The sequence below is a fragment of the Morone saxatilis genome, unplaced genomic scaffold (assembly GCF_004916995.1).
Source record: "Morone saxatilis isolate NCDOM2014 unplaced genomic scaffold, NCSU_SB_2.0 Contig3, whole genome shotgun sequence".
NCBI classification, from domain to species: domain Eukaryota; kingdom Metazoa; phylum Chordata; class Actinopteri; family Moronidae; genus Morone; species Morone saxatilis.
In genome coordinates this window covers 1,719,137-1,745,140 of record NW_023339873.1, presented here as the reverse complement: position 1 = coordinate 1,745,140, position 26,004 = coordinate 1,719,137, and the positions used below count along the sequence as shown (strand labels likewise).

The following is a 26,004-nucleotide window of genomic DNA, read 5'->3' as shown; positions in this document are numbered from 1 at the left end:
AGTAGGGTAAACACAAGTGTTACCAATGATACTAATTAAGTACCTAAATTGAATGGAGCCTTAATTAGTATCATTGATAACACCTGTGTACCCTACTATTTTATGTCAAAATAGCTGCTGTGAAAAAAGTGTGCATGCAAGAACTTTATTAGGCAAAACTGACATGACATAACAGCAAAGACGCCACCTAAGATGTGAACAATAACAAATGGCACTGATCAAACATCTTCTGATCCGTTTTCTCACCAACCAGGTTTTCCTTTGTTGTGTAACTTACGAATGTGTTTCTCTTGACGAACTCGGCCCAGTGCATGTTGACTCTGCGCAGCTCCTCTGCCAGGCTCCTGCTGGTCTGAGGGTCTGTTGACTCGATCAGGAAGTTGCCCACCTCATTCAAGTGAACCTGTCGTGAGCCCCACTCAGCGATGGACTCTGATGTCACCTTAACAAAAAGAGGAGACGGACGCAGAAGAGCAATATTTTCGTTTTTTCTTTTACACACTTCAATATTGTGTAGGTTATTTTATTATTATTTTATGATATATTTTAGCAGACTTTTTAGTAGATGTTTGCACAAATATGTCACCAAATGCACTGCAGGAAGGAATAATGGAACCAATGACATTATTCTATCGTCTTGGAAGAGTGACAGACATCCTAGTGATAAGACTTTTTCAAGCGTAGTTCCAATGCCACTCACTACATTATATACAATTTCTTTAAATTATGTGTTAATAATACCTCTGGCCTGTGGCCATGGCTATGTGTTACAGAGCCCTGCTCCAGCCAAGCCTGCAGGGAGCTGAGGCCATCGCTGTAGGAGTCCCAGGCAGACAGGATCCGTCCCATGGTGTTCTTGGCTGTGGTCACCTCCTCCAAAACCACGGCGGTGTCTTCCTCCAGCTGCTTCACCTGCTGACTGACGTGGTGATAATCTGAAGCTGTGGAGCAAAGAGAAGCAGCAGTCACACACCCCCAAAATGAATCCACGAAGGTTTCAGTTTAATTCCAAGCCGCAAAAATGTTCATTGGAATTCCACATAAAGTTCCTGGAGAGAACACTTACCGAGGGCAGATTTGCTTGAATATTTCTCAGAAACCTGCTTCAGCTTATGAAGAGCTGCTTCCAACAAAGTAGGTAGCTCCTGTGTTTTTACCAGCTCCTTTGTTTAGAACAAATGTTTTCAACAGGTTAAATTTAAGAATTTTTAAGATCTTTGTGAAGCCATTGTGAATGCAATTTAAAGGACCAGTATGTAGGATTTAGTGGCATCTAGCTGTGAAGTTTCAGATTGCAACTAACTGCTCGCGTCTGTATTTGACGACTTGCGAATGAGAACGGGCTGTGAAGTGTGTAGGAGAAACTATGGTGGACGCGAAACTGGTGAAAAAAGTCCATATTTAGAGAAAGTGTTTTTTTAGTCCGTTCTGGGCTACTGTAGAAACATGGACTCCATGGGAGGTGATACAAATGGCTCATTCTAACAAAGACGCAACAATTTCTATATTATACACAAATATATTATATTCCATTTCTGTCAATAGATCCTACTAAATGTTACACACTGGACCTTTAAGACCGATTTTACCCAATCAATTTTACAATGTGATCAATACAAATTTTCCTCCAAAAACACATTTAAAAGTGAGATTGAAAAGACCTGTCAACAAGACCTGTGGACAGGCTGATTTTAAGTCTGCGGCCATAAGAGCCATGTTTTGGATAGCTGGGTGAAAAACTGAGAGATCACCTTATTAGTAATTCTTAGACCTTTAGCACTAGTTTATGATGAAGTATGAATTTTGCTAAATGTATCATTTACCAATGCTACTGTTAGTGGTATTATGTTTAGTTGTACCTTAGCATTAGTATACAATATAACACATATAACTGCTCCCAATAAATGAAGATGCCGAATCTAAACAAAGATTACTCACATGCCATTCTTGCAGCAACACCCTGACAGCCTCCGGGGAAATATAAGGTCTCTTCCAGACCCGGAGCTTGGTCCTGATCTGCCCCAACAGATCCAAAACTGTGTGGCGGTGCTCCCGGTACTCAAGCTTGATCCCATGGTATTTAGCAGACACTCTCACACTGGTGAACCTGTTGAAGATGTCAACAAGTAAGGTTGTGAGAGCAATCAAAATGAGAAACAAAGCCTAAAGCTGCACATGATCATTTTTGACTCGACTTTGATTCATTGTTTTCGTTCAGGCCCAGTGGATTCTTGCAAATGCTATTAACAGCTCTAGAACGAGCCAGAGGAACCTGATTTTTTGGATATGTCTCATGTACTACTGCCAGAATACAGGGAAAATGTCAGCAAATAGAAAAAGTTATTTTTATAAAAGTTACCTACTGCAGCTTTAATAACTGCAAAGTGCAACAAACTCCTTGTTGGACAAGTTGAAACAGAATCATATGTACACTGTTTTAAATGCTACCAGCCATGAGTCATAGCCAACAAAACTAAAATACACCAGCTTGAAGTTCATGCTTCTTTTGTATCATTTCATGCAAATAAAACAGAAACATCATTTAACATTGTTCTTTATTAGCCTACGTCAGAACCATCTTTGGTGTGTTGTAGCTGTTAAAGAATTGCCTTGATTATAATCAGCTCCAGGTCATGACTTTAGATGTACTAGGACATCTGTAGGACATTCAGCTTAACTCAAGCATTGTTCATAAGGTACATACAATTTCACACACATACATGAACACACAGTCCATGTGGGAAAGTACCCTCACCTCCTCTTTAGTTCATCCATCTTGTCAGTAGGAATCACCATGTTTCCATACTCATCCACATTCTGGAAGGACTGGAAGGTCTTCACATGCTGCGGCATCTCCTCCAGGCAAACCTACAGCAACAATGAGCACATTCACACGCACATTTATGTTTACATCTCCTACAGATTCATAATTTCTGCTCATAAAGATCTACACTTAAATGCTTTACAAATGAAGCAAGAGTATCCACATTATCCCAAAAACAAATGCATTCCAGGAACTGACTTATATGGCAGTTTGTATACATTTTATATTCTGTTTGCCACATTTTCTGAACAGTCAATTAACAAATGCAGAATAAAGGGGTTATTTTGCAGAGGGTATTTATATCTTAAATGTGGAAAACCCTGCCTGAGGTTTTGCCTGCCAGTATTATTGTTTATTTCACTTTCTAAAGTCGTGTAGTTTAAGGACGCAGTAAATGCTCACTTTGAGCAGTTCCTGTTTCTCCCTGGCTTCGTCAGCGGCTCGGCCGTGGTCCGGTATGTCGCCCTCCTCCTCGGACAGAGCCCCCTCCGCTTTCAACAGCCAGCGAGTCACCGTGTTCAGTGGTCCCGGGAGACTCGTATCTAACTTGATTTTGTATTCACGGAGCTGAATGAAAAGAAATAAACACAATGTCTTTCGAATTGCATACAGAAACAAATATAGTGTGTTTGAAGAACATAATATAGAGGTACAGAAATACTAACACCTGTTTTTGGTTGGTTCTTAAAGAGATTTGAGTGAAACTTACCTTTACACTGAGCACGTCCCACGCCTCTCTGAGAGCCCGCTGCTCATCGCTCAGTTTCGGGGTTCGTCTCATCGTTGTCAACAAAGGCATGATCGGACGCCGTTGCTCATTAAAGGACACCAGAAAGGTATGAAATACCTTAGGGATGGAAAATGTCATACTTTTAGTGCCACTCTTGGAAATAAGGTGAACTCAAACAGGAGAAAAATAACTTAAATTGCCAAAGTCAAAGATCCACTTTTCTTTGCTGGACATTGATGATGCACAACATTCTGCAGGAGATCAGCCAGATTTGATGGGAAAACAGGTAGATATGGAATTATAGTACAAAACAAAGCAGAAAAAGCTCATAATAGCTGGAAAATATAATATTTGCAGTACCACTTGTGTGAGACAGAGGCTGCCAATTGTTTATATAATTATAATAATACAATATGAATGTACCACAGTTATTGAGACAATTATGCTACATGTAACACAATGTTTAGGCGTCATGTATCTTGATAGGCGCTAGCTGGCAACGTACATGGTATCTCTCTGAGTAGCTCTCTCCCTCTGTGGAGTCCCATCCCTCCAGCAGCTCGTCGTACGCCTGAGCCAGCCAGCATGTCACTTCCTTTGCCTTTCGATCAGGTGTCCCCTGGCAATGTGGAACACAAAAAACTGTTATTGACTGGAGACCACTGAAAAATGTTAAATCCATATTTATCATGGTTAGTCATGATCAGGCACTAATGGTGGCTTTATTTCATCATTTCTGACAACTAAGACAAACTAGACTGCAACGTAATAGCCACACATGGCTCCATATACAAATCTGTGTAAAATAACTGCAGCTTTGTTTGTGTATTTACATCTATACAAGTGGATACTGTAACCAGTAGAAGACATAACCGATGGACAAAACAATGTCTGCAGAGCTGCTTGACTCTCTCTAGTGCTAAAATACTGTATTTTGTGCAAATTATTTTGTAATTACTACTGGACAATGGTGTTAACAAACCAAAAGAGCTAAGCAAAAAGCTTTCCCACAAGGCACCCTCACCAGTCATGAGATACTTTACACAAAACAAAATGAAGCTGCCAAAATGTGTTGTGCTTGCAGCAAGCCTGTGCACAGCAGAGTACCAAGCCCATACAGAGGTTTGTTTTGGCCACAAAGTTACTTTTTTAATCATAAGAACATTGTAACATGCACAACCTCTGTCCTGTAAATGGGGATGTCTATGGTATGTATATACTGCATAAAGAATGCAGTTTGTAGAAGCATTAAGGTTTATTATTTTGTGCATTTTATGCAGAACAAGAGTGGATATTATTTTCAGATGAGGAATGTTATCCAGACTTTAATTCCTGTGTGCTCCACCCTGCACTGTATCTTGCACAATCATTGCAGGATTATTTCCAAATTCTAAAGTTAAAACCTCTTGGGGGGAAAAGTAACAAGATAAAAGGTGAATTAAACACTCAAATGACCCCAGCAGCCACATCCAGCATGCTGATATCTTGTCAGAAACCCGAGCTGACAGCTGTTTGGTCCACTGTGACTGATCAGTCATGAGTTCTGTGGCAGGCGATACCAGCAGGATCTCAGTGGAAGGAATAGCTGCAGAGTCGCCCCGTGAGCACTTTATTCATCTCATGGGAGGCAGAGAAACACACCCTTGCTGTGGCTTTGGATTCCTTCCCTGAGAACAGGGCAAACTAGTTTAATTCTGCATGAACAGTCCTGCTTTTAACCACCATATGATTTGAAGTTAATCTTGGCTCTTTGCGACTGACTTTTTTATTTGAGGAGCTGCAGTGCCATCCCAATAAACAACTTTCCTGGCATGTTTTCATGAGGTATAATTGCAGCAATACAATCTAAAGTTATTTGTGGTTGCTAAAAAAGGTTTGGTGTGGCTGATTTACGCCGTGTGACACAGCAGTAATGATGCTGACTGATTGCAGACCAGCAAACCAGAGGGTTTCCAAACACTGCATGAATGGAGAAAGACCATGAAGCAGTGACAGGGGGGGTGTGGCACTGATGGAGATATAGTAGATTCAGTCAAACGTCCAAAAAATAGAATGGATATGGGTGTTTTTGAAGTGAATATATATTTTGGAAACTTGCGTGTAAGGCAGTCATTTTGTTTATGTACTATTCTATTAACTATTGATTTTTATTAATTTAAATAATTATAATTCTCATTTTTAACTGTTAATGTAAAGTTAGTTACTCCCTAGATTATCAAAAAATGTTGCTGCAGATTACATCTTCAACAAGTGTTAGTATCTAAAAAACATTATTTCAAAAGGAGATTTTTGCAGACATTTATGATTTATTCTATGGTTGCACTGAATGTATTGCAAGGTGCTGTAACTGGAAGGTAGGGAGTGGGATGAAAGCTTAGGAATGATGTAGAGGTGGGTCGTGGCAGTCAGGTGTACCTGACGCAGAGGTGAAGCAGAAACAGCAGGAGTGTAGTGAACAGGCAGGTTGATAGGAGAAGGACTTTTAGGAAGATTCAGGTATTGTGTCTGGAAGGAAAAAAGAAAGGAAAGAGGGAGGAGAGGAAACAAGAGGAAGAAATGTCAGAAATCCAGAGCAAAAAGCAAAATATTTTAGTGAAAAGATGGTTGGATGTGGCAGAGATACAGTGCTTCTTAACATTTATGGTCACTATAAGCAAATTGAATACAGCTTGGAAACCGCTGAATATACAAATGTTCTACAATTTTACCAAATGTACCAAGTGCAAGCTGTAATTCATTTCACTGCAAACTGCAAATATTCCAGACTGATCACTAAGAGGGCTGATAACTTATTACAGATATATACAGAATGTATCTACATATCTTCTGCATTTATTCCAGTGTTTACAAGAGTTTGTGGCATGTGAGCTGACAGAGAAGCATCACAGCCGAGCAGATACATTTAACAGATACAATACATTTTATTGTTCTACTGGTAGAAATACCCTGCCTCTGGTTTATATCTCCACAACAACTCTTTGATGATTCAGATTCAAAGGACTCCTGCAACATTTTGCACACATAACCATCTTTGTAATCAAATATTGATTTTGGCATCAGTGCAAAATCAACAGTCAGACTCTTTCAGACACACAGATTGGAGCAGTTAAAAGAGAAAGAACCCACTAAGCATTGACTTGAAGGTTAAAAACATCTAGATATTATGGTCAAAAATGGGCAAAGTCAGGATGAAATATAAAACTATTTTAGTTGTCTAAGTTGGATATAACGGTTGCTTTTCTACCAGATTTTGCCTAATTTAAACCTTGATGTCTAGACCTCTTTTAACCTGCAAATCCCCATATCAGTGCTTACTGAGCAGTTTGGATGAGAGAGCTCAGCTGCATCCTAACTGAGGACACTGAACTGCAGTGCAGCTGAAAACATATTTATAAAAATATTTTCTGGGGTGCTTTATGCCTTTATTTGAGCAAAGTTGCCACAGGTCATACTCAAACCCGTGGCTGCTGCAGCAGGGACACCCCAGCTGAAAACATCTTGAGCAGAATCCTAACCTATGTCTGCAGAACCAGGAGCCACACTGACATTAAAACCTTTCTGCAAACGCTGCTGCAGTGCAAAATACAAGTGAGTGATACAGACCTGCATTTCTTCCTCTGGCACTGGCAGGTCTCTGGAGTACTGCAGGAACTGAGCCACGTAGGTCATGATGGACTTCTCATCGGGGTCTCGAACGTCCACATCTGCATCGACATCACAATCCTCCATGATCAGTCTCACACTACAACACCGCCGTCCAAAGTTTAGACTAACACATGAGTAAGCAGGTGGAGTTTAATGCTGGAATCTGAGGAATGGAGGTGTAACTTTTCTGCCTCTTTCAAACATCCGGCTGATAAAAGTCTGCTGTGCAGAGTGAAACAAGCGAAGGGTTTATATGAGGCTGAAGTAAACAAGCAGCAAGTGAGTCAGCAGACTGTCAGATCGTCATCCCACTCGCCCTGAGGCTCACTGGATATGGCACAGCACTCAGCTACACTATGCCCACATTCACAAAGATTCACATGGCACCACATGAATTACTGCTACACCAGTATGTCAGTGAGATACTGAGAAATCTGATTAATCATATTTGGAAAAGAGTGTTTGGTTGTTTGTCACACACCAAAAGGCACTTTTCCCAAAAGGGACTTTCATGGAGACTAGCGGAACTAAAGACATAGAAAAGATCCATGTGACTGTTGGTAAACTCAGAGGGTTTACACAGAGCTTCTGCGTCGGCATAAATTTGCAATTAAAGGGGAAGAAATTGCAAAGAGAGTGATCACCTCCTCTTGATGGTTACTGAACTTGCAGTGCTTTTCAACAAGCATGCATATATATAAAAATGTGTTCAACCTCCAAAGACATTTATACATCTAAATATCTTTAGAAGCATTTAGTTTTCAGCTAATCTCATTTATTAAACTCATTTTGAGGACACTGGCCTGTTTCACAGCGATATGCATCAGCAGGACGACCAATGGCTTTACTACAAGTCAGCACAAACAAATTCTATTTACCTGCAGTCATGTCATGTAAAGAAATGTGTTTATTCATATCTTAAAAACTGTCAAATATAGTTGTTGTTACTGATCATTATTGCAGTAGTAGTTATTACAATTAAATCCTACACACGATTTAGTGCCATCTAGCGGTGAAGTTGCAGATTGCAACAAAATGAACACTGCTTGCATCTATATTTGACTACCTGGGAATAAGAACAGGCTGTGTAGAAGAATCTATGGCTATTGATTTGGATATTAGTCCTTGATTTACGTGCTTCTACCACGAGTGAGTAGGCTACGTATTTAAATTGTTTCCTCCTTGTCTGTTTTTACAACTCGAGTCTGCACAAAGTGTTTTATTTTCAAAAGTGACGGATCCTCTATGCCGTTTCTGTGTCTGATATCCTGCTCTGTGCTGCTTGAGGTCTAGTTACAGTGAACTTGTTTTTTCTAACATCACTAGCATGTGTTAGTATCAGTTCATTCATATCTTTATATTTATGTGTCATAGCAAACCTGAACAGTGTAAACAGAATATTCATAACAAACCCACGTGAAGATTGCAAATGGATATGACTGAGCAGTGATGCATATTAGGGAAACAAATAGATGCTGGAATTTTCATACAGACTCCAATGGCTAACTGTGATAACACATTGCCTTGTAATGACTATACAAGTTCCCGCTGTATGCTCACTGGTTTCTGAAAGCTGAATTACTCACCGTCGGGATCCAGCAGTCTGGGGATCCTCAGCTCTCTCTCTGCGATGCGGAAGGCCTCCTCCAGGTTCTGCTTGTTGCTTCTGGTTCTGGCTTTGGAAAGATCCACCAGGTCAGGCCGCAGAGCGTACAGGATTGCCAGGAAGACCACTCCACTCCTCCAGCTAGCTTTGAAGTCTTTAACATTTAATGTACAGCCAGCTCTGAGGGAGACAAATCATTGTATTACTATTATAATACAGGTCATTCATATTGCAGTTATTAGCATGTACTGCTGTCTGGAACTGACTCTGTAGGGGCTTTAGGATCAAAAACAGGCAAGAAGAAACAGTAAAATACTAAGATTACAAATAATCATGTAAGCCAAGATCCAAAAGACAATGAACAAACAGAAGGAGTTAAAAAATATTTATAAGAGAAAAGTAAAAACCAACCAGTATTGAAGTTAAGTAAAAAACTATTTTAACTGCAAAACATCAGGGACAAAATCAATGGGACCCCATGTTTGCTACTCATATGAAAGGATATCTTTAAAATGTCCATATTAATATTTGTTTGATATATTTTAGTATAAAAAAATACTGATAAATGTGTATCAATGTTTTCATATAATTCTTCAAAATTAGATTATGGGCTATGGGCATCTATAAAAACTATATGCTGTGTACTACAGTGAAACAAAAAATGCTATTAGTGCCGATGTATACATGAATCTGGCGATTACCATTATTGCGGTGGTAGGTTGTAGTGACTCTGTGAGTGACAGTACCATGGGTAGTCTGACTGACGACGTTAGGCATCCTCAGTTACTGATGAAAGTACTTTACATGGATAGCAATTTTAGCATTATCAAAATGTTACATATTAGACATTTGTTACAACAAGAGCCAGATATAGAAAAAAAAGATGATGTACTCATACTGTAATACTACTGTACTATCTAGCTGGCTTATTCAATGAAGAGTTGCATTTTATCAGTACAGACCAGTTATATTATATATAACTTCCTTTATTGATCATCGATCATTATTAATCGCCTCAGCACGTCCAGGCAATCTATGTAAAGTTGAAGGTTGCCAGTACTGTTGGAGCAGTTGATAACTGCACAGCTTCTTTTATACCTCCTAGACATAGCTCTAAAAGTAACGTTATATAGAAAGTAAAGGGAAAAGTAGAAAGTTGTACACTTCTTGCATTCAAGCGCGTGAACACTGTAGAGAGACCCCACTGCAGTAATGGAGATTTCTTAACTTCCGATTCTTTCCCGGATTTCATGTATATAGGAATGTATTTTAACTGATTTTGGCAGGCAAAGCATCTAAACGCCTAGAGCTCAGACAGTAAAACCCTGATCAGGTTTTGGTCTTCTGCCCAGACCTGGAAATGACCGAGAGGTCCCTGTGTGAGGATATATCAGTCTTGACATCACATTCTTGGCTCACAATAGAAGAGTTGCACCAATTAGGCTTTGACAAGCCAATATATCAATGCAACCCATTATAAACCATACACAACACACTGAGATGTAGCTTTGTTCATTGATAGGACTCAGTTGACCAGTGCTTACTTGTGGCACTGTTCCCGGACCCAGAGCAGCAGGGCCTTCTTGGCAGAAACCCTGAAACGGTTGTGGAGCGGGGAGCCTCTGGGAGGAACAGGACTACTGCTGGCTGAGCGGCTCGACAGGGTGGAGCGCGAGTCCAGGCTGGTCAAAGACTCCATGGAGGACTGACGGGAGCTGAACGAGAGGCCACTGGCCAACTCCTCGATCTGAGAAAACCACCAGCACACGGTTTCTGTTTAACATTTCAGCCATTTATATTTGGAAACTTTTGAATCAGTTTACTCAGTTAAAAAGGAGCAAAGCAACAGAAAAAACTGTACATCACAAGAAAGAGGAAGGAAGGGAAAACATTTAAAACGCAGGGAATAAGAAACTTTTACATTAGATTAGAATCCAGTGGGACATCCCTTGGCTTATAAAACGTGTTTTTTGTGTTGTTAAGCTTGAATAAATGTGTTTAATTTTAGCATTCCAATTATTTATCTGCTCCAGTGATTTAGTCTGATTGTTGGTTGGTAGTGAAGTACAGAAAATAAGAGAAAAGGCTGTTCTACATTCCAGAGAAACAAGCGTTTGCCTCAGTGAGTAGAAGGAGAACAGAGAGTTCAGAGTGGAAAAATTAACCAATAAGAAAACAGACAGGCACAGAGACAAAAGAAAATCTATGAAAGTAAACATATTAAACTCACATGATACTGTAGAATGATTGTCCATATGAGGCCCAGGATGATGGATGGTTTACCATCAATAATGTCGGGAATGTTTATGTTGACGAGTTTGATCTGAGGAGAAAAAAGGAAATCTTTAAAACTCGCACAAAGTCCCAATTCATAGGATACGAAGGAAAGAAACGCTCATAGAAATTGAATAATCTCATTATTTCCTTTAAACAATGCCAAAATCAGACGGATGGTGCAGCAGTTACGCACTATCCCTCTGGGTTTAACAATATGAATAGTAAAGTTCTCAATATATAGGTGATTGTATTTGTCTGACAGTTAATTAAAAGGCTCCTTTAGTGTCATTTACCGATTTCTGCTTTAGAAAGGAAAGGGCTTTCTCAATGTTGCTCCTGTGCTGAAACATTCCTCTGCCTCTCTCCCGACTCTGCAAGAGATAGTCGGTCAGTCGGTTCATTAAAACGGTCAGCTGTCGGTTGGAGAACATGTTAAGTGCTGAACTGAGAGGGGACTCACAAGGCGCTGGCCGCTCATCACTTCCAGCAGGTCCAGCAGTTTGGAGCCGTCACGGAAATCATTGAACAGATCCACGACCATGCACGGTGGCCTCCGCTGTCAAAACACACACATTTTATTTTATTTACATTTAAATTTGTGGCTTCAAAACACTCAGAGATGATAACTTAACCAAGGCTGTAACATCTTTTCTGTTAGCAGTCATGTTCTCTATACATTTGGTAACAATTGCTCTACAAACCTTTTGTTTTGAAATGAGAAAACTAAAATCTGGAAACAAGCTTGACAGCAGGTAGTTTTTTCATTTTAAAATTCAAAACAGAAAAAATGGAAAATTGGCCATTTTTTGTTTTCTGTTTTGTTTATTTTCAGAACTGAAAAAAACAGAAATACTACCATTTAAAAATCGGAGTAACAAATGGATGGATTTTTGTTTATGTTTTTATTTTCAAAACAAAAAAAAATGGAAAACAGATTGTTTTTTATTTTTTAGGACAAAAATTTGGGTTAGGGTATGGTCATAAATTGCCACACATACTCTACAGATCTGTTAGACAAAGTAATATGGTTAAAATGTTTCAAATATACGGAATAAACTATCTGTGGGTGGACTATCCAAATAAATTGTTGCTGTAGTGTTAACATTGGTTTCTGACAGAAATCAATAAAGCGTGAAACTTTGGAATTTTCCATCTTTATGTAGCTTGAGCTAAATGATGACTCCTTGTGATGTCCAAACATAACCAATTAGTTCAACTTTACAACACGTGGTGGTCGAGCTAAAAACAAGGCGGTTTGTTAGTTACTGAGAAGTGGACATTCTGGGGATGGGAAATCATCTCCAGATAATGATGATTATTGTAGTTGTACTGTTTGCATCTGACAGGCCAGAAATTAATGTTTTGATGCTCGTCAGCCTTTATTAGACAAATATAATTGATTATTTAAACCACTTTGTCCCAACTCTAAATTAATCAGGACGACACTTACTAATCCACCCCGATAGTCCTCTCTGTATTTCCTGTGATACTACTGGTACTAATTTTCTAGGCAATTCATGTCGTGTTTACGATGATTCAAGCTTTATAATGACGTAGAGCTATTCGTTTATTATATTATATGGTAAATATATTTGTTTAAAGGTCCAATGTGTAGCATTTAGGAGGATCTGTTGGATCCTCCTAAATGGAATATGATATTAATAGGTATGTTTACATTAGTGTATAATCACCTGAATATAGGAATCATTTTTATTACCTTAGAATGAACCTATCTTATCTACAGACACCACAGGTTGCCTTCTACCTACAAACCAAACACTGGCTGTAGATTTTTGTAGGTTTTTTTGCAGGCACTGTAGTTTCTCCTACATACCTCAAAGCCTGTTCTCATTCCTAGCTCAAACACATTGATGGAAGACAGACAGAAGTTGCTGTTGCAATGTGATCTCTAATGTGAACAACCACCAACGGATTAACAATTATCCCCACCATTCCTTATATTGGCAAAGTCCAGCACCGAGTCCTTAGCTGGGGGCACGTCCGGTAGGCGGATCGAGGGGGTGTGGATGGTGGAGGGAAGGGGGAGGGTGGTGGCCGTCTGTTGCTGTCTGTCTGTGTGCTGTGAACCTTGCTCCTCAATGCTATATTTATGGACACACGGTTCCCCACCTCCACCCCACTGTCCTCCACTGTCACATTCACAGCTGACCTCCACCATGAGGCAGACAGAGAGTGAACAATCTGCTGCTGACTCATGTTTGGAGGCAGTTTGAGAGCAAGATAGCGACCTTTTGCAAAATCGCTGTCTCGCAAAGGTCTTTTACCAAATTCAGGCCATGTTGGATTTCCTGTAAACACAAGCTGCCAACAGGGAAAAGCCCTCTAAGGGTAATTAAAAGTAGGATGTGGTCATGTTTTATGTAGTTTAGAGGAAGCTAATAAGAAATTAAATTGTGATGTTTTCCCCCCAATATGTGACAAATAAAGCTGACTTTGACTTTGATGTGCATGTACAATTTTCATATAGCTCACTGAGAGCTTAATTAACTGAATTTCTTGATTTTCCCTTAAGATATAAAAAAATGTGACAGACTGGAAAAGGACAAGAATAACAGGATGTAAAGGGTTAAAAGGGTTCATAGAAATGCAAAACACAGACACTGAAAGTTGCCCTTTGCTGTCAGAGAAGATGCTCTGTTGTGTTGTTTTGTGCATGCAGTGTCTTAGCAACCCTTTTTGCTGTGAGTGGCTTCAGTCATGTCAGATGCACCATCTTTGAATGAACTATTTTTTATATTAAGGGAATACGTGTGAACAGGAGTTGTGTTCCATCAACTCAAGCCCTCACATGTTCCTGCTCACCTGCATTTTGTTATTAAGCTACATCAACTTAGCTTAGGGAATGGAAAATACTGTGTATTAATGACTTTACATGACTGGATAAAACAAACTTATCCGTGAGGGTAAGCTGGGTCATTTCAGCAGTAATGAAGTAAACATTAAACTAGCTGTATGCGTTGAGCTAAAAAGACTCAAATTTTACTATGTTGAGGATTGTTTTTATTGATAACCAAATTTACACCAGTAAGTTTAAACTAATAATGCAGATTAGCTTAAATGTCATGGCTCACCTTTGCCAGCTGAGCATTGACCCAGTTGGTGAAGGTCTTCTTCTGAATCTGTTCTTGTTCCACTGTTGAAGAAGAAGAAACACACAATGCCAAGTTTAACTTATATCATCAACAGTAAATCACAGTTAGTGCACATTTAAATCATAGGCATTAAGGTCATGATGCTATAAAGAACTGTTTATACTGAGTGCAACAGTGAAGTAGTCTCAGTTTCTTTGATTGCTGGTATTATTAGCAACAGTGTGTGTTCTGTATCTCTCACTGGCAAAAACAGCAGTCCACTGCAGGCACCATGAGACTGAAGTAGATTGGACAATACTGTCCTCTTCAGAAAAGTGACAGAAATGGTACTGGGTAACTGACACCAGGGTTTATATCATGTCTTGTATAGTTATTATTAATTTATTTTTAAGAAGAAAATGTTAATGTTAAATGTTAAAATGTTAATCATATCAGTCTAATTTTCAAATATGCTTTCAAACTTCTATTCTGGGAACCAGGACTAGTGGAAATCAGAACAATTCCCACCAGTCCTGGATACGGCTGGACCAAACACAGTGATACGATAACTGTGCAGAGGAGTGAGACCTGAGTGAGGCATGTTCTTAAACAACAAAGATGGCTGACGCTGATGTTATATTTTTGCTAGAAACATCCTAATTTGTCTGAGAACCTATGAACTTGAACAGTAAAAAGTGTAACAAAAGGTTTATGTGGTGGTAAAACATGTTTCCTTTGGAGGGCAACACATCAAGGTTCAACTCAAACTGCTTCCAAGATAGTTTCCAAGTATTGAAGCACTAATCAAAGCACACTTTATGTAACCTGTACCTGTTTATTTGAGTCAACTGAAGGCTTTAAAATAGTTTCACTTTGTTCAGTTAAATCATAAAGGTACATTTCACAAACAGTAGGCAGTTTTGCACACTGATTGTGAAATTAGCCAGGTGTTTAAACCTACAATAACCGGCCTTTTAAAAGCATGTAATTAGTTGTAGCTAACACCCAGGGGTTTAGCCAATCACTTTGGAAAACCTCTGGGCATAATGATCACAAACATAACTTTTTGGTCTTTGTGTTGCCCGAACAAGCAAAGAGCCTCAGTACGTTTTAATAATGAAAGCCAGAGAAAATACTTCAGCACAAACAGAGCTGCGAGCAAGCAATCTGCGAATAAAACACAAACATCCCACATAGATATTCTTACAGAAATCTATACATTTCTCTGGTCTGTATTTGAGTTCTGGTTTGGAGTAATATTTGTCTAACATACATCTATATATTTGCAAGAACATTTTAAAGGCCTTAAAAGGACCAATGTGTAGGATTTTTAGTGGCATCAAGAGGTTTCAGGTGATTATACACTAACGAAAACATACCTATCAATATTATATTCCATTTCTGCCAATAGATCCTCCTACATGTTACACACCTTTAAAGTAGATTTGAAATATAACCAACTATAAATGCAGTTTAACACAGAGGACCTGCAAACATACTGACTTCAAATTCCCTGCAAGTAAATGTCTCAGAATAAGACATTTAATATATTTCTACCAACATATTGAAATGCTTTTAAATATACTGTTGACACATTTATACATTCAAAATGCATTTATAAAAACATGTAAAGTGGGTTCCTTTTACATGCCGAATGCATTTTGAAATATACACTGCACTTTTGTAGCTGCCACCTGTGAATCTGTGGAATTGTATGAATATAAAGGAGAGAGCAGGTGCACATCAGTGAAGAAGAGTATCAGTCGTCTTCATTTGAGATGGAATTTCTTGATTACCTTTAAGGGAAGTTGCAATGTACAAGACTCAGATAATGCAAACACTATAGTAACAGCAGACCTGGTCAGTGAATTGTCCAACACTCACCACTGTAAAGCTCAACGAAGTCATTCAGGTCATTGACAGTATGAAGAGTCTCACATATAATCCAGTCCTCAATCTCCATTGTCCTCGTAAAATCAACTTACTAACTCAATAAACATCTCAGTCAGAGTTTGCCTAAACTTCCAGTTTCTCCACTATTGATCTATCCTACATCAAGATTCCTTTTCTTAAACTACAAATAACATTAAGCTGGTAATTAACCTGTCTGATTATAACAAAAATGGTTGTAAAACTTTAAGTAAAAACCAACCCCAGTTATGAGGCACAAGCTAGGAAAAATTTTCAAAACTGCCTCATTTTTCAGATCTTTAATACTTTAACTATGATCCAGTTTCTCAGTTTCTTTGTTCCCTACAGTAGATAAAGGCGACTGGTCCTTTTTATCGTCCGTGCTGAGCTCCAGCTCTCCTTCAGGCTGCCTCTGAGATTCGTTAATAGACAGCTTACAGGCTATTTCCTATCTTAATATGTTTAACAGCAGGCCGCCTCTGGCTGCAGTTCACTTGCAGTCTAATCTTAATTATGGGGAGCCCCTACGATGACTCAGACATCTTATTATAATTAATCTGGTATCATCAAACAAAGATAAGGGGAGCTGGGAAAGGGGGTTGGTTTTCTTTTAGCAACTTGACCCTCTGAGTTGTTTAACATCTGGATGGAAGCACTGCTGATCACTAATCTTCAAACCAACAAAAAATAAAGAACCTATAGTCTCAAGAGTTCCTGTGCTGGCAGGTGGAGAGGAAGAAGAAACCGGAGAGTTCTGACACACTTGGGAGTTTGCCAGAAGAATTATTTTAAACAAACCCATTTGGTCACTGAAGCCACGGCACTTTAAAGTCCGTTCCAGAGTGCTACCATCTCAGCAGCCCCTGAAATGAATCCCTGCTACCTCAATAGCAGGAAGCACAAACAGTGACCACTTATAGAAGTCATTAAATCTTAAATCTTACAGATTTTCACTTTCAAATGACCACATTACCCAAGAAATAATAATTAATTTAATTTATGTATATTTTAAATAGAGCTGAAACATCATGTTCTGGATGTAAAAGTACAGTTTATGGTCATGGTTGTAGAACAGTGCAAAAAAAGTCAATTAACATCCACTCAAAAGCACTATGTACTAATCACAAAACAAAATATATTTAAACAGTGGTGAAAAGTGACTGAAACCAATTGACATAATAGAGGAAAGGGATTCAGTCACCTATATAAGTCATTATAAAACCACTGCCTGTTTTTGTGCAAACCTGTGATATTTATTATCTAAGAGGAGGCAATATTATCAACATAAGCACACACATTGACATACCGGTATTTCCTGCACTGTTATGGGTCACTGAAGAAGTGCATACATGCATGACTTTGTAGGAAAACTATTTTCTCCCTATCAGGTCCAAAACCAACCCAGGCCCTAAAAACAAACTTTCCTTCAAAAGAGAAAGAAACCTATATTTGATTTTTGATTTACTTGCTGATAAAAAAAAAACCCAATGCTAAATGGCTAAAGTATTGTAGCCTACAATTAGTTACAATTTCTCCATTCCTACTGTTATCTTACTGACAAATGGTGAGACTTTCAACACTCGGCTTGTGTGTATAGTTGTTCTATATCAGTAAACGTCACCACCACAGAGACAAATAGAGAAACTCACCCATGATGGGATCACTCATGCTGATTCAGCAGGGAAAGTTACCAGGTCAGAAACCCTGGTGCATAGCAAACTTCTCTATCTAATAAACATAATTTACCCCACCGACTCTAAACACGGCAGATCCATTATTTCAGCAGGAGAGTTGTGAAGAAAAAACAGCTAGTTTGAGAGTACTTCTTATCTAACCAGTTAACAGTCTATACTTCCAGCCTGCGGGGGAAGCAGGTGAGATCAGGCAGGCCCCGCCTCCTTTATATCGGGCTTACTAAGGCTTCAGGCCTGCCCAAACAAGACTTGCAACAAGCTAGTGCTCCTGCAGCCTCCTGGGAGCTTACTGCTACGTAAGCTAGAAAATGTGTGCCAAATCCAAATGCTGTGAAACAATGCATGTCCTACCTAACCTAACCTTACCTCTCCCAACCCCTGTACACGAGTGGCCCACCAGATTGGAAACTACGACTGGGAACATTACAGATGCTGGACTGCTGAGATGTGATGTTGAGGTGGAGAAGTCTGTGAGAGAAATCTCACTTTGTGGTCCAATAATTAGCGTCGCTGTCGGTTTCTAATGTCACTTACTGTGTAACTTCTGGCTGTTGCATTCTTATAAACAGCATGAAACAGAACATTGCATCATACTTCAAAGGATGGCATTAGGATTTGTTTGGATAATATATTTTCTGTTTAATTTGCTGTGTTATTTGCCTCTGTGTCCTGTGAAAAACATTCATTTTTCTTTGTTTGAACATGAGTCATTGTTTGACTTACATATGATTATATGATGTTGACATTCTTATGACTCATTAGAGATAAGACAGCACGGAGTTACACAAGTTATCAACATAAAGACATTCATGTAATTGAGCCTTTATAGTTTCCTACAGGACCCCTACCTGAGGATATCTGATGACACTGTGCACCTTTTTAATACACTTCTTAAAAATCACTTCCTGTCTCCTCCATGTTGTTTTTAATTGGACTATTAATTACAGTATTTCTTGTTTGTTGTTTTTACTTTTGCTATATTTTCTCACATTATGCTTTAATAGATGTTTTTTGTGAAGGACTTGAAAAGAGATAAATGATAATGATAACAGTTTGTATCAATACTTTAACATATCAAATATTTATTTATTCTGTGTCTGACATTTCAGTTTTTGTTATTTATTGTTTCACTCATTCTTGATTTGCTTGTACTGTGGATTGTTTTAAATTCTACTTATTTTTAAGCACTACATTAGGGCTGCACAATATGGCACAAACATTTTTAAATATATATAATGTATATAACAATTTCATTAAAATCATGATGATGATGAATACTAATAATGGAGTGGTTTCACCTGATAATAATCTAATGATAAGGTATCCGAAGTGAAGTAACAGTCACAAAGTCTGCATGAAACATCGCGTTTGATCTCTACATGAGACACATCCTTCCTAAGCACTTTTGGACAACAATCTTGAACCTACTTAACTGTTTTGACACAGTTAATCACTTTAAAAGCATCACGTAATAAAAGCAGATTACATGTACTTTGCATAAGGAAGCATTCTTCCCAGCCCTGTCGAATACACCCAGCATTCACACACAGTATGAGCTATTTTTACTCACATTCTTTCATCATTACGCTTCAAATACACACAGAAAAAACAAGCCTTTCGCACTTATTTAATAAGCTGGATCGTCATGGGGACGTGAGGGTTACATCATCCATCCTGCACATTGTACCACCTGGAAATGACATAGCTGGAAAAGCGTTTACAAGGCTTTCATTAAAATAAACCCTCTGTGTTCTAAATGTGGGGAGTCATGTGCTAAAAATAGTTGAGTGGAGAAGCTTGCAAGAATGGACCCAAAAACTAAGGAGAAGAACTGAGGTGGGTGGATAGAGAAGGACAGGCCGACAGGGATATCAGGAAAATGTAGGAAACATCCTGAAACAATCCACATAACAAGGTAGAAAGGCAATAAAAAGAACAGAAATAAAGATAGGAGACAAGATCAAAAAACAAAACTGCAAAGGCCATTTCAGAGCCTGTGCTGCCATCTGTTCATAGTGTAACCATCACAAGGCTCAAGAAAAGATATAGCAGTGTCAGACGCCTGTCCACACTGTGACCTCCCCACCAGAGAATCAACGTTAACAACAAACCAGGTCTCACTAATAAGCAAAAGAGCAGAAATACGACGCAGTGGACTTCAAGCTGGAATCAAAACCTTCCTGCAAATGTCATACATACAGTGAACACTGAAACTGAAAGTGGCACATTGCTTAAGCCACATGCAATGAAACGAGTAAGAAGTTGCAATCCAGATGCACAACACCATCTAGGACCAGTAGACCCTACCTGGAACTGTTTCTCCAGACAACCTCCTGGGGTTACAGAAACCCTTCCATCACAATACGGTGATAATGGTGTGAATCTATATTTGTAAAACGTGGAATTCTGTCACAATTTTGTGTGTAAGTCATTTGAATTTAGTGTTTTTGAAAGCAGTGATTATTTTTCATTTGTTTAGTCTATAAAATGTCAAAAAACAGGAACAACAATGTGCTTCACATTTCATGAAGGTAACATCCAACAGTCCAACGCCCAGAGGAGTTCAATTGACAATGATGCTAAACAGAGAAAAGCAAATTTTTTTCTTATTTAATGAAACCAGAGAAAGTTTGGAATTTGGTCTGATAAATGCCTTACACAATTAAAGCTATTATATGTAACATTTCTGCTTTCTAAAATCTCTAAGAAACACCTAGAGTCATATATTTTGTTAGTTACACAGCCCCATATGTTCAAACACTGTTCAAACTCAGAAACCTGTAACTTTATTCAGGAAACAGTGCGTTTCACTCAGTCGCCTGTCAATCATTTAGTTTTAACATTTTGAAATTAAAAGTTTTATGAAACCAGAGTTCAAACAGCAAAATCTTACAGATAAAGTGACACATTTGAAACACTTGAAATGCTGAGAACTGATGATATATGTCGTCCATACACGATCAAATAACAACCCTACAGTGCATCAGTTTTGCTTCAGATGTTTCAAAAACGCCCTGGGAGACGGCGACTTAATAAGCGAGCAGCAGTTTATTATCTCCTCCACCCTCCTGCTGTCTCCCCGCGGAGGGCTCTTTGCGATATGACTCACGTCTCTCTGAGAGTTCAGTTTCAGCAGATTAAAACAAGCATGACCTCAAAAAAAAAAAGTGACAAAAGTGAAACAGGACAGAGCCAGCAGCGGACTGAGACAGAGTCATCACAGTGCTCCCGTGAGTGAGACACAAAACTGAGGCTTAATACTTATTATGTTGCCATAGTAACCAAGATAAAACAGTGAAATCAAGACATGGGGCTTTTCTTTTTACAGTTGCATGACCTCAGACTTGTCTCAGGTTGAGCAGAGACCAGAAACAATGAGCCTTCACTCAGTCTAGCTTGAATGCTTGTTGAAGTAAATCACCAGTCTATAAAAGCACCACGGTTTTACTGTGATAACCTAAAACTGAGAGCAAAAAAAGCCCAAAAAAGACCTGCTCTGTTCAGATACCTAAAAAACACAAACATTACTGCACTGTAAGCGGAGACGGACTGACCCTGCAGCAGCAAGTGGACGTTGTCGATGTCCAGGGGGATGGACCCCCTTTCCACCAGGTCATCTCTGGAGTAGAAGTCTGACGACATACTTTCTCATCCACAGCGTCCCGGCAGCATGGCACCGCTGTGAAAGAAAGAGAGGAAAGAGAAGTTTAACACTATCTCTGCAGGGATAAAGGTCTGATCCCGCTGTGTTAGAACATCTGGATAAAGCTTAAAGCTCACTTTCTGTCCAAAAGATATTCTAATATCAATGCAGGATTAATAAAAGTACATATATTTTAGTATCTATTGCAGAGGTAGAATCATTGTTTGCAGACCGTGGTGGTTCTTGCCACAATGATTGCAGGCATTGATTGAACTCATCTACATTTGGAATAGTAAAATCAGGATACTACACTAGATACTGCCTAAAATACGGTATTGGGTATCGGTGTCTCTGTGCACCGACCCAACCTGATTTGACCTGTTGCATTTAAGAGCATGCATGAAACAAGGAAACAGTATTGATCAGTATAGATTTTAAAAAATGTTGCAATGAAGCAAAGAATTAATAATTCCCCAGCGTATTGTGAAAATGCAATCAGTACCATTGCAGGCTATTTTACATGATGCACAAATAATTAACCCAACATGCAAAGCCGATCAATGGCCACTACAATTCAATGACCTTTGTCTAAAAGTTCTTTACAGGGTAGCAGAAGGGTTTGGACCTTAAGCACAGCAAACACACACACACACAGGAACAAGTCCAACAACTTCCAACTTTTTCAACAAATACAACAATACAGTCCAGTGGAGCTTATCATCATTCATAGAGCAATGAAACACTGTTTTGTCAGTTAACATTAGGTGCTGGATGAAGGGTTCTGGGCTTGTCTTGTTCTGTCTCGCCCTAGGACATAAATAAGTGGGGTGAGAAAAATGCGTGACATTTAAAAATCTCTCCAAATTTGCCTGCCTAAACAAATCACACTGTGAAAAACGAAAAGGTGCTTCTGATTTGACTGAAGCGTCCTTCTCTGCTGAACACAAACGTGACTGACAGTTTAGGAGAATGGACAGGTGAGTGAGGCTAAAATAAAACAGTGTGAAGGAGCACTAGGCCTCACCAATATAGCAGCAAACCAGGTCAAATAGTAGCTGTTGGTTTGTTTTAACTTCCCTGTAGCGCCAGGGGGGTGGGATCTCATTTACAAATATGTTTAATCAACTTCCTGGTAACTTACTACCTGAAGCAATGAACAAGTACAAAGATGCATCTCTATGTACAGTATTCTTTGCTAGGCACTGACAGATATGAGGTCATTAGAAGGTCGAAGCCATATTTATTCTCATCAGGCTAAAAGGGGTCCAACTCAAAAGTGTCAATAAAACGAACTAATAAGCACTCAATTATGCAGATTTATATCATTATAATCATAAAAACATGGGCAATTATTGGTGCAGAGGCAAAAATGTTAATAAATGTTATGGGTAATTTTTAGAAAAATATTCACCTAATATTTACTAATCAGCAAAACCTTAAATTAAATTGGATATGCCATTAGATTACCACAAAAATCGAAATAAGAAAGGCCAATACACAGGCAGCAAGATACAAGCTCACCAAATAGCCTGCTGTAAGGTTAGCTACACATAATTATTCTGGTTGGTTTCTGTCTTTCTATATTGGATTACCAATTACCAGTATGTAAATGTTGCGTACTGCAGCTTTAAGACATATCTCTTTGAATATAGCATCATTTTATGGGGACAAGAAACCCCTAAGTCCAAAGTATATAGATAATGACAATAACATGTGTATAATCTGTATCCTCCTGTCAGTACAATAAGCCACTACAAACCTATATAAAATAACCTGTCATGCAAAAAAATAGATAAAAATACAGTGATATACCGTGAAACCACCAAAATCTGTGATACAGCACTGTGTTAAATTAAATAATTTGGTGCAATGCATCTGGCCTTCAAGTGCTCTACACAAGAGTGCTGCAGCAGTTAACACGTGCTAAAAACACAACCATAGATAAGGACCAGTGGGGAAGGTTGAACCACTATAGCACGGCATTTGAGCTATCCCAAGGCTTCACGTCAGCTGCAGTGACCGGGGGAGGTGAGAGAGTTGGTCGACAGGGGTGAGAGAAAGAGAGGGATGGAGGTAGAGAGAGGAAGAACGAGCAGGAACAAGGGAAGAGAAAGATAGAAGGTGCTGTAAATAAAAAATAAAAAATAAATAAAAAATACTATATATATATACTACTATATATCACACATATATCATTTATAGGAGCTTTTATTGCTTCATATTTGTCATTGTTTTAAACCAATAAAACTAACTGTAAAAGGTTGTTAAGATGTCAAGTAAACACTAGACATCTTAACAACACTTCTGTATGAGTCACAGCAGTCTCTCAGTGATGTATCTCTTCCTTTCCAGTGAATTTGAGTTGTTGCCAGATAAAGAAACATAGATATCTCATTGCCTGCTGCTGCACAAAATTTGAATTGAATCTATTCCTACAAGTAACGAGTATCAGATTCAACTCCTCACATTTAAATAAACCAAATTTAATGAAAATCGGTTCAGAATAGACAGAGAAACAATCGATTTTGTAGTGAAGTCTGCATCTCTCAGTATTGTTAACTAGATATTGACCTCCCCAATATGGCGCCTGCGTAGACTCACGTCAAATCAGGAATGCCGTATCTGTGTTTCTATATCTATGGTTACTATCAGGTCAAAATATACATAGGACAGAGGAACCACCTTTTTACCTAAAGCAAAATATATTTTTATTAAAAAAAGTAATGTGCTATGATTGTTGATTTGGGTGTTTGAGATTGTATGTGATTATTGATTGTTGGTGTTATCAGTATTAAAAAATCACTTTACTATCAATTTGTCTTTATTGGTAATGTTTTGCTGCATTTGTCTGATGTCACAAGAGAAGAATACATTTCCAAAAGGACAAGAAACTAACTAAAAGAGAGTGGGAGAAAGACAGGAAGACCAGTCAGGCACAATGAAGGAAGACAGATAAAGAGATGAAGATGCAAAATTTGGGTTAAATGCTGCGGAAGAGAATGAGAGAGAGTGGCAGAGAGAGATGAACCTAAAAGAGATGCGAGCAAGTCAGAAAAAAACACTTATGAGTGAGCGACAGAAGAGACAGAAACAGAGAGCGAGCCTATGACAGAGTTTCCCTGAGTCAAAGTCACAAGTCACTCCTGTCAGCTCTAATTGTGGGACCGAGGCGGACGGCAGGGAAACACACTGCTGTGGAAAAAGCGCAGGGAGGGGGAACGTCATGAGGCCTCAACACCAGCTTTACACGCTTTTTAAATGTATTTATGTGCGTGTTCATACAGCGGAGGCACACACACATTATTGTTTAGCCTGTGGGGAGGTTGACGGGGGAGGAAGGGAGGGATGCATTCAATCACGTTCACGCGTCAGAGCTCCACACCTCAGCTGATTTAACAGATCACTCAATAGCAGGTATGTCTTATGAGAACTACATGAGGAATTCTATGTCTGTTACTTCTCTGTGCCATAGAGATGCAACAAGTAGACAATTAACAATTACTTGATGGACAGATTAAGAATTTTGACAACCATTTTGATAATCAATTAATCTTTAAAATAATCTTTCATGCACAAAATGGAAGAAAATGCTGTTTTCAACCTCTCAAATATGGAGTTTTCCTGCTTTGTTATATATCATATTAAACTGAATATCTTTTCAGTTTTGGACTGACAACAAGACATTAAATGGCCTTGGGATTTTATAGTCCAAACAATCAATTGATCACGATTAATCTAGAAGATAATTGCAGATTAGTCATTAATAGAAATGATTATTAGTTGCAGCCCTACTGGGACGAACACTGACAGTTTGTACAGTAGTTACACGCCTGTGGAAACCACATCTACCACATTCCCAACAACAACAACAACTTTCTCTGCTGGTGCTTCCCTCTCATCACCATCAGTGTCGTGACTCCCTCGGTCAAAACAACACACTCTCATTAGCTCTCTGGAAGTCAGTTCCAGCATGTCTTTGTGCTCTTTGTGTAAGCCTGGGAGATAAATCAATACAGTCGGTGTGGCTGAACCTGTCACACGCAGCATTCGCTGACACACCCTGGAACATATGATAATAGCTGAAGGGAGAGGTAATCTCTGCTTTGGTGATTTGGGGACAAATATCCTGGAGGAAAGGTTTCCAGTGTCCTCTCATTGTGATCTCTGAACATTTTGATGAGGTAACGTCACACTGCACTGAGATCTGCCTTGGGTGAGCTTCAGCTCTACAAATACTTATATTTAACAGAAAGATTAAGAGCAACAAAGATGCAGACTAAAGCTTTGTTGTGCAATGTCTCATCCTTATCCCATTTGGCCCTCCAAAAAAGAGCTACTGTCTGAAGCATGTAGCAGATCTCATATTGCAGACCCCCTCGCCTCACCCTCCCGTTCCAAGCCTGTAGGAGTAACTTCGCTGGCTACAAAACTCTCGGAAAACATGAAACAAAGCCCTATCTACAGCCTGTGTTTGGTTTGTCTGTTCTGAGCTACTGTAGAAACATGGAGGTCCAACATGGCGGACTGAAAACAACTCATTCAAAGGTAAACACAGCAGTCCCTATATTCAGGTGATTATACA

The 26,004-nt window shown here is 39.0% G+C and overlaps 1 protein-coding gene across 1 annotated transcript in view; it reads right to left on the bottom strand.

The window, feature by feature from the left end:
* Window positions 1–26,004, bottom strand: part of syne2b (spectrin repeat containing, nuclear envelope 2b) — a gene marked incomplete at its 3' end in the record, with an annotated part of 112,164 nt that overhangs the window by 83,779 nt on the left and 2,381 nt on the right. Inside the window, 17 exon segments of the mRNA XM_035674308.1 lie at window positions 278–442; window positions 742–941; window positions 1,067–1,163; window positions 1,939–2,107; window positions 2,756–2,868; window positions 3,227–3,391; window positions 3,534–3,671; window positions 4,060–4,173; window positions 5,970–6,059; window positions 7,158–7,258; window positions 8,786–8,985; window positions 10,350–10,552; window positions 11,036–11,128; window positions 11,376–11,453; window positions 11,543–11,638; window positions 14,175–14,236; window positions 21,334–21,458. Of these exon segments, the coding sequence (XP_035530201.1) occupies window positions 278–442; window positions 742–941; window positions 1,067–1,163; window positions 1,939–2,107; window positions 2,756–2,868; window positions 3,227–3,391; window positions 3,534–3,671; window positions 4,060–4,173; window positions 5,970–6,059; window positions 7,158–7,258; window positions 8,786–8,985; window positions 10,350–10,552; window positions 11,036–11,128; window positions 11,376–11,453; window positions 11,543–11,638; window positions 14,175–14,236; window positions 21,334–21,421 (2,172 nt within the window).